The sequence below is a fragment of the Rhodnius prolixus genome, unplaced genomic scaffold, assembly GCF_049639745.1.
Source record: "Rhodnius prolixus isolate KJV_2025 unplaced genomic scaffold, Rpr scaffold_1, whole genome shotgun sequence".
NCBI classification, from domain to species: domain Eukaryota; kingdom Metazoa; phylum Arthropoda; class Insecta; order Hemiptera; family Reduviidae; genus Rhodnius; species Rhodnius prolixus.
The window spans coordinates 18435542-18455668 of record NW_027411581.1 but is presented as its reverse complement, the minus strand read 5'-3'; the positions used below and the strand labels follow the sequence as shown (position 1 = coordinate 18455668).

Genomic DNA, 20127 nt, shown 5'->3' with positions numbered 1-20127 from the left:
ACAATAGACATTACAACTTTGCTAGGGATTCAAAAAATAAAATAATTGAAAATGGATACTTTATTTAAAACTGCTAGTTTACAATCACATCTCGTGAATTGAACTGAAAAAATTACTTTACATCTAAAATCTTTCAATCGTGGGTAGCTACATCAAGAAGTTGAATGAATGAAAATCTACATAATTTTTCATTACATAGTAAATGTTAAGATTAATGCAGTAAAGACAATAAAAAAATTGAATATTAATGACAATTACGGAATTATAATTTATGAGGATGGAGACTTAGTTCTACGTCTTGGTGGTGAAGACGGTGAACGGCTACGCCACTTAGTGGGAGTTCGACTTCTTTTCCGACGAGGTGTCCTACTTCTTTTTCGGCGAGGCGTCCTGCTACGTCTTCTGATTGGAGTTCTACTCTTCCTTCTACTTCTAGATCTTGACCTTCTCCTTGGCGACCTTGTTCTCCTTCTAGGAGACCTACTTTTTTTTCTGGAAGGCGAACGACTTTTTTTTCTTGAAGGTGACCTGCTCTTTTTTCGTGAAGGAGATCTGCTCTTCTTCCTTGAAACTGACCTGCTTTTTCTTCGAGAAAGTGACCTGCTCTTTTTTCTCGATGGGGACCGGCTCTTTTTCCTAGATGGAGAACGACTTTTCTTTCTCGATGGAGACCTACTTTTTTTTCTAGGTGGTGAATGACTTTTCTTTCTTGGTGGAGTTCTTTTTCGACTGGTTGATCTGCTTTCTCTGCGTGATCTACTTCTGCTTCTTCTCACTGCTGAAGGAGATCTCTTTACAGGAGATTTGGATCCATCTCTTAAAGCTTCCTTATCTTGTCCATCTAAAACTAAATCCTTTTCCACACTCGACTTCACAGAATCTTTACAATCGTTTTTAAGAGGCGATTCTTTACTTCGACTTTCCTTATCTTTATCTCTGTCTTTCTTATCGTCTTTATGTCTACTGGATTTTGACTTTTCACTACGCTTTGATCTTGAGCGACTTCTTGATTTTCGTGACCTTCCCCTACTTTTAGATCTAGATCTGGATTTACTTCTTCTCCTGTCTCTAGAACGTTTTTTGCGATCACGGGATCGTGAACGCTTTCTAGATCGAGATCGTGATCGCTTTCGAGACCGAGATCTTCTTCTTCTTCCTCTGGACCTTGACCTTGATCTCCTACGACGTCCTCTTGACCTTGACCTTGATCTTCTTCTTGATCTGGACCTGCTTCTTCGTTTCTTATCTTTTGATAATATACCAATTACTGGATCAATAGCAGCTGATATTAAGTTTTGAGCCTCTTTTACTCTGGTCATGGCTTCTTCAATTTCCCTCTGAGCAGCTTCATTACTTTTAGCTTGAGGTTTATCAATATTAACGGTGGAATGAGTAATTTGAACAGGTCTTCCAAGTAAATCTGAACCATTCATTTTAAGGGCCGTAATTATGCTGCTTTGCTCTGAAAATTCGACCAATGCGTACTTATTTGGATCGTTCTCTCTTGTACAAAACCTCACATACTTAACGTCTCCAGCCGTTCCAAAAAAATCGATTAACTGCTGCGCTGTTATATTGCTATCAATATTGGAGGCCACTATAGTCCTACGAATTTCCTCTATTCTAACCGAATCGTAATTGATAGGCAGTGGAGGGTAAGGCGGCAAGCCATTTGAAATTAGTACAGGATCATGAGTTGTTATTACTTGATTAGGCTGTACTCCCTCGATCTGATTAGTTACATGCGGCGGAAGTTTCGAATTATTTCCATACAAGCCAGGGACAACATTAGCTTGGGCGGCAATCTCCAAAGCTCTATATTCATCTGGTATTTCATTTGTTGATGATACATAAGGTGTGACAATTAGAGCTCTATCAATAAAAACAGTATTGGTCATATGTTGGGCAACTCCTACACACACGGCGTCAAAAAATTTCACGTAACATATCCTAGACTGCACAGGTACTGAAACATCTCTAATTGTTGGGTATAATCTAATGTCTTCAATCTTACCAAGAAATCCAAATAGTGTTTGCATTTGATCTTTAGTGGCCTGTGGTGCAATATTAGTAATTTGCACTACTTTGGTGCTCGGCACCTGTGGTAGTTCTGTTTGCGCTGTCATTACTCTTTTTATGTAAACATCACTCCATCGAAATAATTATGATTTCACTACAATGTCACAAAACCACAGAAACAGACATAATCTTGGATTAAAATGTTCAAATACTGCACTTACTACTTAGCCATCAATTTGATGCCAAACAACAAAATGGCCACAATGCCGTACATTTTTCCACGGCATCCTGAATATCATGCATACTGATTTTTTATGTAGACTGAGAAAGAATTTTTTTACCTATAATTGATAGCATTGCATTAATTAATTAATTTTTTTTTAACTTATGAAAGTCAAGATTTAAATAAAAAATATTATTTTAAATTATATTTTTGCAGAAGACATACATTTGTGGAAAACATCGTCATTAGATTAGTTGATTCAAATTCTTATACCTACGGTTCTGTGGGCTCCTGTAAAAACTAAAAAGTTGTTAGTTGGAGTTTTAGTTACATACTCGTATGTTTTGAAGCAGTACTTGCGATTACGTTTGGGTGCAATTAAAGTTTCTGTACTCCCACGAATTTTTGTGATGTAACTCAGGATAAAAACCGTCACAATGTCTGAAACTTATGGTAACATAGAGAATCAAAGTGATTGATATTAATTAAAAATAGTATCTATAACGTTTATAAAATTAAGTATATTTTTAGATTTCCTGTTCAAATTTTTGGTTATTGGTAGTGCGGGATCTGGGAAGTCATGTTTATTACATCAATTCATCGAAAAGAAATGTAAGCCACTGATTCCAGCAAAACTTAAGTATTTTTTTCCTTTGCTGCAGTACTTGATAAATGAATGAGCAATAGAGAATTAAGAACAGGGGAAATAATAATGTTTTATAGATTTTCTTCATACTTATTTAATGTTGTTTTACATTAAATAAACAACTAAGTAAAACTCAAAGCTTAGCTAGCGTTCAAGACTTTAATGATGGATTTTATTTTAACCTGACGCTTAAATTTGTTTTCAATTGTTTAAGATTTTTTTTTTGTTGTCCTTAATGGTAGTGCGGATGCTTTTAATACTTTCTTTTTGTTTATTACACGGTTAACATATTTAATAACTAATTGTCAAACTATATTTTACTACTCTAATTATAATTTTCTTGTTCTGATAACACACTTGTAATTATTTATAAAATAGTCGTGTTTTTCATTTAATAATTAATTGTAGTTAAAGGAGATAGCAGTCATACTATTGGAGTGGAGTTTGGATCTAAAATTGTCACTATTGGTGGTAAAACGGTCAAATTACAAATATGGGACACTGCAGGACAAGAGAGATTCAGGTAAATTTGGGATCCTCATTTTTACTGTTTATAAGTTTTTGAGTTTTTTAAGTTTTACTACAGTTTTGTTTCTATTTGTTTAGAAAATATTTATTATTAATGATAGGCGTTTCTTTAATTAAAATAAGATAGTGTTACTAAGATTCCAAAGGTTTTTAGTGTAAATAGAGAACAATAAAAAACGGAGAAATAATAGCTTTTGTAACTATCGACCAGACTTAGAAAGTTCATGTGTTCTTTAAGGCAGCATATCCCGGCCAGCCGACCATGATAACTCTCTGAGCCCAACCGTCCTAGGAAACAATTCCGATGCGTATTATGGAGAGAAGAGAAAATGTTTATACGAGGTGCATTCAAGTATAACGCCTCAGAATTTTTTTCTCACTATCCAATCACACCAAAAATTTGAAACTTTTGTCACTTCTCGACGTAATCTCCGGGTAGCCTCACACATTTTTCACAACGTCGCCGCCATGTTCCATGGCCGCTGCGAACTCTTCTTTAGGAGTCTGTTTTGACCACTGGAAAATCGCTGATGCAATAGCGGCCCGGCTGGTAAATGTGCGGCCACGGAGAGTGTCTTTCATTGTTGGAAAGAGCCAAAAGTCGCTAGGAGCAAGATCAGGCGAATAGGGAGCATGAGCAATCACTTTAAAGTCTTCATTCGTGGCACCCACCTGGAGGACACTTTTCGCATTTTCAGGTCATCATGAAGGATTGTGTGCGCAGATCCCACAGAAATGCCAACTTCGGAAGCGATCTGTTGCACTCTCTTTCGGCGATCCTCCATAACAACTTTTTCCACTCCGTCGATCGTGTCAACAGACCGACTGGTGCGAGGCCGAGATTGTCTTGGTTAGTTTTCACACGACGTTCTTTCTTCTTTTAACTGTCGCACCCAGGAACGCACATTTGACACATCCATGGCACCATCACCACATGTCTCACTTAACTGGCGATGAATTTCAATTGGTGTCACACCACGCAAATGGAGAAATAGAATGATGACACGCTGATCGTGTAATGAAAACGTAGCCATTTTTAGTATAAAAAACAGACCTTACTCTCGACGCTGCGGCTAGGGTTCTGTGTGCCGTACAGTGCTGCCAGCTCTGTCACGCATTAACAAAGAGTGCCCGCTTATTTTAAAACAAACCGCATGTTTTTATCTGGAAACAGTTCTGAGAAAAAAATTCGGAGGTGTTAAACTTTGAATGCACCGTACACCTGCGAAGCTGTCTTCAAGGACGTTTTGGTTGTATGAGAAGTCAACAGTTGCTTGACGAGGATAAACCGTTTCTTAAATCCTTTCAGATACTTTAATTTCCCCAATATTTTGGTATGGAGGAGTCTGGTATTTACCTATTGCCAGTAAGGGATCAAAACGATGATTAAAGGTCGCATTACGTCATTATATCCCTTTTTCCTTGATAAATCTATTGGAGAGTCCACTAATGACTTGGTGCCACTTGCACTATTCTTTGGCTAGTAGTTAAGCTGCAGCCTTTCCATTCTCAGTTAATTCCACCCAGCTTTAGGAATGATGAGAAGGGTTCGCCCCATTAGGTTTATTTGAATCTCTCCAAGTCACTTCGCCCTTGTTGCCTCTCATATTCTGATGTTTCTTTTTTTAAGGTGGAAAGGGCAGTTGATATTTGGAAGTGAATGCTTACATTTAAATGTTGGTACCAATTATTTAATAAATAAATTTGCTCTATTTTAGGTCTGTTACACGAAGTTACTACCGAGGTGCTGCAGGTGCATTACTTGTGTACGACATATCCAATAGAGAAAGTTATAATTCATTGGGTGAGTGGTTATCAGATGCAAGATCTTTGGCAAGCCCAAATATTGTGATCCTCTTAGCGGGAAATAAAAAAGATCTAGACCAAGATCGGCAAGTAACTTTTTTGGAAGCTAGCAGTTTCGCTCAGGAAAATAGTTAGTATTTTCGTTATAAGCTATCATGAAAGAAAGAATTTAGCTGAATTGTTTCTGGTTGCTACGATTCGTCGTAGATTTAAAAATTTTCATGAAAAGCTTATGTATTTGATTTAAATTTGTTCTAATTATCTTCTGTCGTTTTGAACTTATTTCACTTATGTTGACCATTCTCATTTATAAAATGTTTTTTGTTAAAATAGTATTAAAATTTATATTGCAACATCAGAAATATTAACACTTTAAATAACGCCTTAAAAAAATATTGCTCTTATGCTATTGACATCTTTGTTTCACCACTGCCTCAATTTTTTTTTAATTTCTAAACTTCATTCTTGGTTTTGCTCTTTCTTCCTATCCTATCATGTTAAGTCATCTGTTTATGCCTTTGTTTTTATGGAAGTTAACAAAAATGCTATAAACATTTTACGAAAACTATTTTTAATACTTAACTGCCACATGAACTGGGGAGGGCTGCCAATATTTTGCTACAATTTAAATAAAATGATAAATTTAGAGAATTAAGAGATGAACTTTACGATACTTTTGAGTGCATGCCTGGGTGCCCTGAACTTAACAACTTAATATCAAATGTTAGACATACTACACTCATACTGTGCAAATATGAATTAAGTATACGCTCCTTAACTATTTCTTAGCAATATCACAGTATAATTCATATTTCTAACACAAGAAAACTCAAATTAATTAATTTAGTGGTCAAATGAGTTCGGTCCTCGTCTACAAATGTAATCGTCAACGGAAGTAAAGTGTTGAGTCCCGAAACGCAATTCGCGAAAGTAAAAAAAAAATATCTTTAAAAATTCTTAATTTTTCTTACTGTTATCAGAGGAAGTAGTTGTCATAAACTAAGTATAGCAGAGATATTTAAACATAATTCACTACCTTAATTAAACAAAAAAAAAGTAGTGATAATAAAATAATATTTGGATTATTTTCAAAGGCCAAGCTGTTTTTTATAATTTGTTGAAGTGATAGTTACATTGACATTGATATTGGATGTTAGTATCACAAATAGTAGCTTTCTGATTCGAATGAAAAATCGAAATATATTTGATCAAACGGGAAAAGAACATTTTAAAACCTCTCATCAAGATTTTTTAAGCACTACCTCTCAAGTCAAGACTCTCCATCAAAAGTAATCTCGCCCTAATTTTGCCTAGATCCGTTCATTCAGAGTATCCAATGAGTAATTGTGTAAAGCAACCGCTTATTTTTTTCAGGTAGGGTTTAAAATCTAGGTTCCAAATCATCTTGAACGGAAGCGAAGCTCGCACTTTATTAAAATATTTTCCTAACAAATAAAAAGTACTTATACAAGGGACACGAATAGGGTGTATCTTTTCCAAGTAGTCTATTTTCTTTCTTTGTCTTTTGGTCATATCTGAAGCTTGATATTACTTTGCAATTACACATATAATGTGATATTTATTTTTTTCAGAACTAATGTATTTAGAGACGAGTGCTAAGTCAGGTGAAAATGTTGAAGAGGCATTTCTCAAATGTTGCAAAACAATTCTAGCCAAAATTCAAACTGGTAATTTTGTCACTTTATTAGAATTTAAAATATTGAGACAATTTCTTTGTGGTAATATTTCGGTCCCGAACAAACATAATTATTAAAATGATTTAACAACACGGTCAACTGCTTATCAAAACCACATTCTCAAACATACTCAGTCTTCAAATATCTTAAATTTGAGAGAAAGCTCGAATATTGTGAAATGAAAAAGCACTCGAGTAAATTAATAAAATTAAAAAAAAATGCTTTTTCAAAATTTAGAACACACACAAATAATTTAACTATTTAAATCTAAAAAAAATCAGTACTAATTGTGCGATATTCTTTTTAACAGGTGAATTAGATCCTGATCGCATTGGTTCTGGAATACAGTTTGGTGATGCGAAAACTAAACTTTTGAATCAGGAAAAAATACGAAGACCGGCTGATTGCTTTTGTTCAATGTAACAACAACAAAGTTTGAGGGGTTTAAACTACTTTCAGGTTCGCTTTGTTATTCTTGCTTCATTATTTTGGACATTTGGAGCATAGACACTGATCTTACTTTTGTTCACAATTTCAGCTTAGGATTTAAAGTATTCTATGTGCATTTATATTTAGTAATAGTTAATAGATCTACTTATAGTTTATTATCTTTAATTAATCATGTTAGTGAGTAACTTTGTTTTTTATCACGTGCCATAAGCTTTCTAATAAATTTTATTTTATTACTTCAAGTTATAGGAAGAATTTTTTTTATAATTTTTATGAATGAATATAATTTCAACAAATTTTCGCAAATTTACACAATAGATTTATATTTTGATAAACTCCTAATCGGAAGCATTTCTAATTGTATTGAATACATATGCAAAGGATTTGCCTTATGGTTGATTGTTAGTTATATCATGCTGTTAAAATATCTTAGAGAATGAATCTAGTTGGTCTGACATAAATACTGCACAATAATCTAGGAGTAGTAATATTCTAGGTTTTATCATAAAACGCTCTTAGAAATTAATTATATAAGAATTAAATTAGACAAAAGTTGCGTACTAACAATATGTTCTCAAATACACTATATTTTCTAACTCTCGGCCAATCATCGATCGAATTTTGCAAATTTGCTAGCCTTAAGCACTATAGCTTTTCAAGATTGTTTAAACTGGAATGTCATTTGTGACAACTATTTTATAGATTCGTCGAAACACTGAATCTAAAAAAGCTCTCTCTCTCTCTCTCTCTCTACCAGTCATGCTCTGGGCTTTTCTAAAGTTGAATGGACGTATCCAATTTCTTGGGCCATTAAGTTTGTTCATTTCTGATAAGTTTTCATCAGTATAGAAACTTCAATTTGTTGTGTGAAAACCAGACACAACACTGGAGCAGGAACAGATCTTTTTTAGTCTAACTGGCTTTTCGCATGCTCCTCATTAAATCCTGCCCTTTAAGTTGTCTTAACTATTCTCAGGATATTAATCTTCTTGGATTTTGATCTAAAGTTTGTTTTTTTAGGTGCTTGAGTTTTTATTAAGAAACTCAAAAATACCTTCAGTTCTCATTTATTTTTCTTTAATTGCTAAGAAGAAATATATTTCTTAAATGTAGTGTTTTATATTTATTCATTTTTATTATTTGAGGAAAGCTATTGTTAACTATTGTTAGCTATTGTTATTAAAATGTTTTCTAAGAATTTTCAGCACCAATAATGAGCGACTTTTTTATTTTTAGGCTTTTTAACATTTTAGGCCATCGTGCTCGGAGCCTTCTCTTATTCTATAATCTTAAAACCGTTAAGAAAAATAGCAATGGATAGAGAAGTCAATAATACTGCTTCTCTAAAATCCTCATATGAAAAGTTAGAATAGCAGGTTTTGAAACATCTAAAAATAAAACCAGTATGGAAATTCACTAAGTACACCATTTTGATCGCACTCAGAACTTTGCCAACCAATGAATTCTTGTTAGCGTTGTAATAAATCCATGAACTTCGTGCATAATTCGCTGTCTTAATCGATATTCTCTTACCAAGCTAACATAACCAACACGGTCTAGCCTAGTCTCAAAATTAAAAAAGTTGTTACGTCATCTCATATCTCCCCACATCGGTCTCTTAATTCAGTTCTCTCGGCCTTGTATCTGAATTTTTTAATTTAATAACTTTATGGCCGGAGTTTTTATTAATTCAGCCATTCCCATGTTTATGACATAGTAAATATTAAAATATTAAAAACGAATGAAAGTATTCTTAATAAGGTACATTTTGCAGCGAACTAGATAATAATTTTTAAAACTATTCCTTATCTGAATTACATGGACAGTATTTATGGTAGGCCCAGCTAAAAGTTTTATTAGAATATCATTCCCAGTAAAGTAATTGTTAGTAATGTGTAAGTAAGGTAAATATAAGCATTCCTACATTTAATTATTTGGATTTAAACGAATTCATCAATCCAGAATATCATTTAACAAAACGAATGTCTTAATTTCCAAAATAATCTGAGATTGTAGCCGCCAGGAGCTTTTTTCAGCCAACACAATTAGTGTATTTTTTCATAACAAATTAGTGATTTATTATTTCACTTTTGATCTTAAAACTACATAGTTGCATAACGTCACATGCTTATTTTTCTTTTTTTAAAAAAGTAAGCAACTAACAACTTATTCATTTAAATTTAAATTTTTTCTTTTTTAAAACATAATTAGAAAAAGTATTAATATAAAAAACTGAGAACCTATTTGTACATAATTGATCATATATTTTTATAAACACAATATATCCTCAGCCACGTTGCATTTTATTGTCCCACAAATTTAAAGTATCCTGTCATAATGATGGCAAGAATGTGATATATGGTGCTTGCTAGCTTTATATTTAATATGATACATAAGGTTCGTAAAAAGAGATTGTTTCCTATATATGTGAATTAGTAAATAATCAATCCTGAAAGTTTCTAGTCACTTTGTTAAATTTATCTTATATTTTTATTAATCTACAAATATAGATACAATTTTTATTTTGTTATTACAAAATGTTTTACTTTAATATTTATTTATTAAAGTTATGAAAAAATGTATTTGTAAAAACAATAGACAATAATATTGGAAAAATAATCTGAATATTAACATGTATTTAAATTTTGAGGATATTGTTGGAACTTTTAGTTTCCATATTTGAATTACTCCATTATTATTATTATTAATATCATATGTAGTAATTCCAGATAATTTAATGTAATTAAGTTAATCCATTAATTTAGTTACACGCAACAACCAATTTAAGGCTGTGCTTTTTTTTTTATATAAAGCCACGACATATGAATACAATTAATTATTCTTTTTTCCATTCCTAAAATTATACATATATATTACAGAATTAAAATATTTACAAATTATAACAAAGATCTCTATAAATAAATGTATTTAATTATTTCATCATTTTTAAGAAAAGAGAAATTAAATTCAAAGACATGTATATATATTCGCATTGTTTCGAATTTTGGATGGTGCAAAGAAATCTTAATTTCACAGAGGATTAATCAAGATTTATTAGATTTCCCAACAGCTTCACTTATATTGACAAATCCATCATCCCTAGAACAAAACGTTTTTATAATTTCACAACTATACACGTGATTGGAAAGTAACTAATATTATTCGGTAGAATTTGCCTTAAAGAATGTTTTTTATTTTTTTTCGTGTATCCCGCTTAATTTTATAGTCATCCGCCGTTTGGGACGATCGCCATCTTTAGACTATCCGGGCCAATTATATTTGTTATTAAGTGTAAGTTCTGAAAATGACCTAGTACCTGGTCGAAAGCTTTGCAAAAAATAAATAAATAAAAATAATAACTGAAATTAGCAATTATCTTTTTTCCCTTTGGATTAATGAAATTAGTCACCAAATAATCTACAACAATCATTATGTTATGAAAAGCCGTGAAGCCATTGGTAGCAATTAGGCGTTTCGTATCACTGGGGCATCATCATACCATCTCTGTCTTGCATGATAGCCATGTGCATATCCACAACACCTAGCTGCATCATTCTTATTCATTAAGAAAGTATTAAATGCGATTCAATTCGTAAGTGGCAGTCATTTTTTTTTCGAGTAAAGTACATAGTGGAACAAGCTACTTAACAGACTTATAAAGTATGAACGTTGGCTTGGCACCAGCGTACGCGCGCACACACACGCAGTCTTGATTTCGTGATGGCGCGATCCAGTGATGGCAACTGTAATAAGCCCTTACTGACTGGATAACCAGCCAACAGCGCCTCAAACGTCTATGAGGATTCGTGGGAAGATTTAAGATTGAGAGAGGATAAGTGTACTTGAATGGAGGAATAGTTTGGAAAGAAATTTCAGGTAACGGAGTTTGGCTTTGGGGGAAACGAAGGGAATTCTTAGGAAGTCGATGATAAAATATTTAAAGTATTTTTTTCCATTCTTTGTTAGACAAAACGAATATCTCATTGTAAACAACAGAGCGCAAAGACAGAGATAAGCAACGGAATGGAAAAATTCGCAGTCCGCTACCACTATAAATACTGAGTTTCATATCATTTCGTTAAGTCGTAAAGAAAAGAAATAAAAGGCTCACAAAACGTTCTGATAGATGAACGTCCGAATTACGTATATTGACCGAAATTGAGGTAAGCAATAGATAAATAACTCTCAATGTTTTTTCAGCATTGCGGATACAAGTAATACATTTTAAAAATTTCTTAACAGCTTTGTTTTAGGCTTGTCTCTTAAAATGACCTGTCTAAAAGTACGTTCCCTCAAGACTAAATTGGCATTTGACCTTTTAAGTTTGACTGGGAAAGAATAATAGTCATTAAAGTAGACTAATGATTAGGGTTTTTGTTTTTTGTTCATAGTTGAATAGATTTTTATATAACTATTAAAACGAACACGTAAAAAATTCAGGATTTTCAATTAGGCTCCTAGTATGGAGAAGAAATTAATGAGCCGCCTGAAGAAATCATCCTTTCAATGATTACAATGATTAGAATTAGAAGATAGTTTCAAATCTGAAATTAATACTGATCCAGAATTTCACAATTTACTTTATCCGAGTAAAATAACTTAAGTATTATCTAGAACACTTACATCATTGGTCCAATCATAAAAGTCGAAACTACGGCAAAAATCTAATCCAAGATGGTCTCCTTAAGAATCACATGGTACGAACTAGTCAACGATACCTTAAGGGAGTGAATGCAGTATAAGCTCTTTTACTTTCAATCAGTTCTACTAAATGTTCTCACATTATAATAAATCCTGATGAGATACATATCCTCTATCTCACAAAGTATACAAAAAGGATCTCATATACGTCGCAAAACAGACATAGTAAAAAGGTTCCGTTACTTAGTAAGTAAAACGATCGAGAGATTAATCAAAGCCAGGCATTTAAAAGGTGAATTGAATCTAAGAATGATTCTTGCTCACAGTGTTACAGAAGGAGAATTGGTTCAATTACCAGAAAAATAATACTTATTTTTTTAATTTTACGACTTTGCAAATAACAAATTATTAGCCAACTCGCTTGAAGCCAGTTAGCAGCATAAAGAAAAATTGCAAAACTCAAAATCCACATTGAAATTATTAAGCAGATACATATTTTACTGTTAAAAAAGGGAAGTATTGAAAAATCGGATTAAAGACGTGTAAGTTGCAAAAATATCGGCTTTGAATTGCCACAGGATATATGCTTGATATTCTGGGAATTTATGTCAAATCTCCAATTATTATCACATCTCACTAATACGATTAGTACATTATGTAGTTGTTATTTACTTAAGGAGAGGTTTAGAAGAAATGCTTCTGTTGAATAATTAATCCAGAAAATGTTACGGAATTAAAAGAGCACGGTTTCAAGGAATTTAAGTGTTAAGGGATTTGGATACTTCAATAGTCAATTTAAAAGGAGTTAGTTACATTCAGATCAGAGCATCGCTGTTTTGCGGTAGGTTTGCCGAGGTAATCTGGTACTGAAATGCTTGGCTGAACCTCTTTTCTGTAATCACGAAGCCTAGTCCAATTACTTAATGGATTACTTCCTTTTTTCAAGGGACACTGATCTTGGATTGCCACGATTGACTATAGGTGGTAGGAAAGAATAAAAGAACTAGTTATTAGAACACAAAAAAAGAAGTAGCACTTTACTAACGTGAGTTTTTTGTCCAATTCTTTTTTAATCCGTGTAATTCTAGGAGGGCCATGATACACGAATGCTGTATACATTTGAATTAAACTTGCCCCAGCTTTAATTTTTCTATATGCATCTTCACCATCAAAAATTCCACCAACTCCTATTATGGGTATTTGGCCTGAAAAATAATATTACTCAACTTTAACTGTTTCTAAGTGTATAAAACGTCGGAAAGCAGAAAATTAAGGATTTCCAACAATTACCTTTGGTTAATTTAAACATTTCAGCAATCATGTTTGTAGACGCTTCTGCTAAAGGCATGCCGCTTAATCCTCCACGTTCAGTAACATGTTTTCCTTGTAAGTCACCATTTCTTTTAATAGTTGCATTAGATATTACCAAACCATCAATTTGACACTAACACAATATGTTTCTTTTTTTAATCTAACTAAATGAGTAATTAGTAATTCTCATTGTCTTTCCATATCGTAGAGTAACAAATATATTGCTCACCACATCATACCTTCTCTTTAAGAATAAGCTTAGCGATTTCACTCCTTTCAATTTCAGATAAATCTGGAGACAGCTTGAGTAAAAGTGGTGGCTTAATATGCCCCAATGAATCCCTTGCTGCAACCACAGCTGTTAATAATTCTTCTAGTTTTTCTTTTTTCTGCCAATCTCGAAGACCTGGAGTATTTGGACTGTTACATACAAAACGAAATTCAATGCGAGTGATTAAAAAATAAATGCTTAAAGAATATGTTGTAATTAAAAAAGTAAAGATGTTATAAATAATCATTAATATTATACCTTGAAACATTTATTACGAGATAGTCAGCAAGAGGGCCAAACAATCTGACTCCCTTAACATAGTCTCCTATGGGGTCATCTGATTCTTTATTCTTGCCGAGATTCACACCAACCACGCCTTGAAATTTCTGTTCTCTAAGTTTTTCTAATCTCTTTATTACTTTTTTATGGCCTTCACTATTAAAACCATATCTTGAAAAAATAATAAAAGTAAAGTAAAATAATTTAGAGTATTTAAATAGATACATTAACCTAAAATTTTATTAGAAATGGGATGAGGTCCGCTGTGATTTTATTATAAAAAGCTTTTTTTTCCCTTTTTTTGGACGGTTTACATCCATCAACAAAAACAGATTATCAGAAAACTCAGAACTTTACTAATAAAGCTCTGGTCACACACCAAACTTGCTGACGCCTAAGAGTGCATTGTGCACATAATTATTTATATATATGTATATATAAAAATTGTTTTTTGCAATTTTTGGGGCGTTAACATCTATGTCCACTGGAGCCCGGAGCTTTTTTCAGAGTTCTTCGTTCTCCGAATAACGTTTTTTCGTTACAGACAACACTGTCTATCACCAATGAAGTTCCTATGAAGAGAAAACTGGGCTGGCCGGTAGTTTCCTACTTAGGATCCCTGCGTTGGAATCCAATACGCCAACCACGGAGCTAATCCCTTCCCAATTATTCGTATATATTCATAGAAGTTTTTTGAGAGGAAGTTTATTACCCTCAATTTAAGAGATGAATTTACTTTTAGAGAGATGAAAATCTAAAACCGGAAATAAAAAACACCCGTGGTATGAAGAGAAAATCAAGGATTAAATATTTTAAATAATTAAGACAATTTTTACTTTTTCCTTAAATAAAAACTTTTGAGTAGGTACTTAAATATGCTGGACACAACTGAAAAATAACTTGAGATTTTATTTGTCTTACAAGATTATTTTTACTCATCTTTAACCACGTCCGGATTTTTGTTTGTTGTCAGTTTTTCATAACTGATGAGAAAGACACTTTAAGAGAAGAAGAATTGTTTGGGTAAATGTAAATCTGAACTATCTCAATTTAATATAGAAACATAAAAATTAAATAATAACAATATCATTCTAAATAAAATCTCGGTTAAAATCTCTTGGTAATACGATTCTCCAAACCTTAAATTCTTTTAAATTAAAACAAACTACATATAATTAAAGATTACAGAACATTGTGTAAGTTGTAAAGCTGGTTGGTTTGCCCTACCGGATAGTTTTAATTAGAAGAGTGTGCTAAGAGGCTAGAAATACTATCTGAGAATTTATCAAATTTAGCAGAGGTAAATAATTTTAACCTAGTTCAAAATTTTATACTGGAGGCATAGTCTTCAGCTGGTAAAGATACTTCAAGAGAGGAATCAATAGAAGCACTGGTTCCACTTATCCAAGAAAACAAAGAAAACACCTCATATTTCTTGAGAAACATTTCGACCAGTCATCAGGATTTCGTACAAAATAAGGCTGCTCCCAAAAATGTAAGAAAGAAACGGAATTAGAGTAAAGTATAATAATGCAGTAAGCGTGAATGACCAAACGAAATTTGAAAAGGTTAAAAAAAAGTAAGATTAGAAACTTACATTCCAAACCATTTGCTCAAAGAAAGCATTGAAAAATACCTGTTTTATAAAGAACTGATTAAACATGTGCTTTAGCTTTCCAAACTGTGGCGTCAATAAAAATACTAGAAAAGACACTTAAAAACGTTCTATGAACCAAGTCATCCAAAATATGCAGTATATCTAGCACAATCTATAGTCTATTTAGAGGACAGTCATTCCGCAATGCATATATATATATTTATTACTGCGCTGCGTAGTCATCGGTATCTATAAAATGTATCCAGTGTAAAAAATGCACAAGATATTGTAAAATGGCAAGAGTCAGCGTGGTGCGAAAAGTATGTTGTCCCTCATAAGATTATCGATGTCAAAACACAGAGCGTAAATAATGTATATTGTGGCGAACATCTCAAATCGTCACCACTCAGAGCACAACAAAAAAGAGGAGCGCTAAAACCCAGTTGTTGAAAAAAAGAGGTAAAAGGCAAATTGTGGCAACTAATAACATATCTCTCTCATACGCAAAGGATAATTGCTAGATTTAATACCTTCGCAGATTTAGTTATTTCTGCGGGACCCCAACCTGGATGATCTGCAGATATATCCGATTCTCAATAAAAGCAACCCGACACCTCATTTACAGCCACCTAGCCCTCTTTACAACTTGTAAAGAGAAGAATGGTACCCCCTTCCAGATTAAAGCAGAGTACAGATTTACTGGTTCCACAACCAAATAGCAAAATTACTGCCGAAAGACTGGTAAAATCTAATCCGCATTGCTACTTAGAGGAAAGAGAAATTAGAGAAGAAAAATTTCTGCTTTTTTACCTATAACTTACGAAGTAGGTTTCTATTCTTATATAAATGTTACTTAATTTTGAGAATGAAAAGTAATTGTAGATCTTTAACTGAAAACCGAGTAGAGAATTTCAGGAGACACTACGAATTAAGAAGGAGATGTTACCAATTAACCTCAGTATTGAGGGACTCTAAAATAAAAATATTGTACTTCTCTCAAGTAATTATTTATTTTTGTATTATTTACTTGAAAATATCTGTCTAAGTTATAAATATATTGTTAGGTTCACACTCTGAATGTATTTCATTAAAACTTTCTTAAATAATTTTTTTTTTTTTTTGTAGTTACTCTTTTTCCAACTCTTTTGTACCAAACTAATTTCTGTTCTAACTAATAAAATATGATTTTACTTCTCACTTTACAGTGTATATATTAAAAAAATTTAATCAAGCAGAGACTACACTTTTCAATGGAACGCAAGATCTGCTGTAACGATCAAAGACAGTCTGGAGATCTATCTACCAAGATAAGTGTAGCAATGAGGAGTGAAACGTGGCGTTAAACTCTATTCAGTCATAAAATTTATGGATTTTAGTGTACTTAGAAATGACAGAATGAATACAAAGGGCGGTACAGTCATATTGATCAAAAATAGAATTTGTTACAACAAATCACTAATTTATGTTAAATGGTCTTAACGTTGAAAGCATTAACATTCGATTTTTTAACGTTAAGTTTTTGGTAATTTCGATACAAGACAATCTCATAAATAACATTGTATATCGCGAATGGAACATTCTCTTTCAGAGATTTCAGCCTCTTTTTTTAACAGTTGGGATTCTAATTCGCCAAATTTTCAGCTCTAGGTACAACGAGTCTAAGGGAAGAGTTTATCTGAAAACAATAAAAGGTGACTATCAAGTTTACTTAAACACGTACATCCTCCTTACTAAATAATTTAAGACAACTCAAAGCGTCTCAAGATATCACTTCTTCAAATCTTTGAAGCAATCTTCAAATTACCCCAAAATTCTCCTGGACTGTCTCAGATAACGGAATGGTGTCAAACCATTTTCCTATTATAACAGAGTCGTACGCGACATGTTTTCAATATATTTACAGGAAGAACTTGTGATATGTATTTTAAAAAATTCAGCAAACTGTTATGTGTTTCAGAATTGTTATGCTAAAAAAAATGTCGGAATTGAAGATTATGAACCCATGAAAAGTTTATGAGTAATTTTTCTTCTAATGGCTGTACAATTTACAAGTATCTTGGCCACCTCAAGTTTTAATTCAAGCTGGTTTCTATTCATACTCATTCTTCAAAACAAGAGTTGTTTATTTTTGAAACAAAAAAAATTAACAAAAATTTGAAAGGTAGTAGTAATTTCTTTTAATGGTTTATTATGAGGCAGAAGAAAGAAAAAATACGAAATAAGTAAACTTATAGTAGTTATTGTGACACCGAGTTCGATTACCGGTCAAGACCTTAAGACTTAATTTGATGGTTAATATGAGAAAATTATTTTAGTACAGTACGTTTTCTAGTCACTTCGGTCCATGACTCTTAATTTGGTAGTTGGACGTAAACCCCATCTAAAAAAAGTATGAAAAAATACGTGAACCTACATTTAACCCATAATTTATGAATGTGTTAAATTATAAATTAATGCTGCCGTTTCTTCTTACTACAAAAACTTCCACTTATGCTAAATATGATCTAAAATAACCTATTGATGATGGCTTTGTTGTTGTGCAGCCTAAATACTCGGGGCTTCTCGTTTCCTGGTTGAGGCTCAGGCGTCACAGACCCTATTTCAACAAACCCAAATCCTATATTATGAAGTCCTTGTACAGCCTGTCCATCTTTATCAAATCCTGCTGCTATGCCAATCGGATTCTTAAATTCTAAATTCCACAGTTTAGTACTCTGAAATAATTTAATTTTCAAAAACTGTTATTTCTATTTCACTATCCACTCCACTATAAGTATATTAAAAACTTACTAATATAGAAGGATCTTTGTAGGGACTCTTCGGAAGAATATTGTATTTGTTTATTGTAACAGCTAGCTTATGAGAGAGCTCAGGTTCAATGCTATGTGTTATTGGAATCACAACATTTTCATAAAAGTTTTCATTTTCTTGATATAAGCAGAGCCCAGAAAAAATACAGGTAGCACTAGAGCATACATATACAAGTGATTTCAACTTATTCTGAAAAAAGAAAAATATATATTTAAGTTTTTTTTTATAATGTAATGCTTGTGTAGTACTACGCCAAGAAGAAAACTGTCGAAATATTTTTCATATAGTTTCCACTACTTTCTTAGTTTGCAACTGGGATACTCAATACTTTAGAGAGCGAAAAAAGGCTATTACATGTATCAATAAAAGATCACGTACTCCACTTCCACAAAAGCCATCATTTGCGAATATAGTATGTAAGTAAGCCTTGGATAGTGATACATCATTTGCAAAGTGATTAAAGATATGCCAATCAAACATAATATTTAAAAAAAAAAAAGAAGTAAGTTACTTTCATCAAATATTCAACATTTTTAGCAAACAGCTAAAGAATAAACGTGTTTGTATTCTAAAAAGATAAAAAAAATTTTTTTTAATATCCCTGACCAGTTTTGATCTTTCATTCATTATCGGGAAATTATCAGTTTGGTGAAGAGAATTTGACTTCAACTGTACAATTGCCTTAAAAAAAATCTATTAAATTTAATATTAAAAATTACTAACCACCCTAGTTCGACTCATGATTGTGTTATAAACACATGCGACTTTTCCCAATTCTCACCCATGCACTATTTACACAAATAACCTCAGTAAAACCTTCCCCAATCGTACAAAATGAGCAATATGTATGTACTTTAAATTACCTTTTTTATATAAATGATTAGAGTGCTTGAAACCTAATGAATCGAAAATATTTAGTATCGATACTTCCTTCTAGGTATCCTGAAAATTAATTGTAAGGGGTATATGAATAAAGGAAACAATTACTATAATAAAACCTCAGTAGATATGTATATAATTTAGATTTTATACACTTCTTTATAATAGCGATCATAGCATTTTTGCTGTTAAACTAAACCCTTTTTTAAGCATTTCACGTTTTTTTAAACCAAATTAACCATTCTGACTTTCATTTTTTTGAAAAAGGTTTGACATTTGTTTCAAAATGATTAAATGTTATTAAAAGCAGTTGTAATAATTATGTATGTACATGTAGGGTAATTTTACAATAAAATTCCGTAAACATGACTATGAACATTTAAATAATTTTATAAGAGCTTAAACCTTTTTTTTTTATCATTGAAAATGAATTAAATGTCAAAGAATACACAATGATTTCGTTGAATGTTAAAAAGGTTTTACATAGTATGTGTAACAAATTACCTGAAAGCTCCAAAAGATAGCGTGGTAGGTATGTATGTACATACATGGAATTCTGATTCAATACAAGCAGCAGAAGGATTGGAATGATTATCCAACTCCGGTTCCATCCCAACAATTTAGCTGTTTAAATCACCTTAATGAATTCACTTAAAGAATCAGTAGATTACAATTTAAAGGATTTAAATCCTTTTGAGTTCGGAAACGGTCCGACCGACTTTTGCCAATAGAAATGAACCCTATGAACTCCAATTCCTCGAAACTAGTCCATTGTCATGGTAACCAGGACTGATTCCACCTGCACACTTCTGCATGAAGTCTATAGTTTTGTGTTAATATTTCCGTAGAGTTGCCTTTGTTCGCTTTAATTAATACGTGATTATCAACTACTATTTCCTGTCTTAGGTTATTTGCTGTTCGTAATTCCTAATTGTCTGTTTAATTCTGTGCCTTCAGTTTTGTATAATG

General features: G+C 32.4%; 3 protein-coding genes across 4 annotated transcripts; 1 reads left to right on the top strand and 2 right to left on the bottom strand.

Annotated features, from left to right (window-relative positions):
• Nucleotides 1-45: 45 nt before the first annotated feature.
• Srp54 (splicing regulatory protein 54) lies at nt 46-2309 on the bottom strand. The gene has a single exon (XM_074132869.1). The coding sequence runs from the start codon at nt 2124-2126 to the stop codon at nt 270-272; it is 1857 nt and encodes a 618-aa protein (XP_073988970.1). The 5' UTR covers nt 2127-2309; the 3' UTR covers nt 46-269.
• Nucleotides 2310-2472: 163 nt separating this feature from the next.
• Nucleotides 2473-9208, top strand: Rab4 (RAS oncogene family member Rab4). 2 transcript variants are annotated; one of them, XM_074133063.1, is made up of 6 exons: nt 2478-2695; nt 2774-2854; nt 3297-3411; nt 5135-5352; nt 6815-6910; nt 7230-9208. In XM_074133063.1, exons 1-6 carry the CDS (start codon nt 2680-2682, stop codon nt 7340-7342), a joined length of 639 nt encoding a protein of 212 aa, XP_073989164.1. In that variant the 5' UTR covers nt 2478-2679; the 3' UTR covers nt 7343-9208. The 2 variants fall into 2 exon arrangements, with proteins under 2 accessions (XP_073989173.1, XP_073989164.1); XM_074133072.1 differs by lacking the exon at nt 2774-2854 and having other exon boundaries at nt 2473-2695.
• Nucleotides 9209-9741: 533 nt separating this feature from the next.
• Dhod (dihydroorotate dehydrogenase 2) lies at nt 9742-19136 on the bottom strand. Its single transcript, XM_074133019.1, has 8 exons — nt 19003-19136; nt 18259-18468; nt 17983-18182; nt 13851-14042; nt 13561-13741; nt 13301-13454; nt 13056-13215; nt 9742-10468 (listed from the first exon to the last, which is right to left on the bottom strand). Exons 1-8 carry the CDS (start codon nt 19018-19020, stop codon nt 10414-10416), a joined length of 1170 nt encoding a protein of 389 aa, XP_073989120.1. The 5' UTR covers nt 19021-19136; the 3' UTR covers nt 9742-10413.
• Nucleotides 19137-20127: the final 991 nt, after the last annotated feature.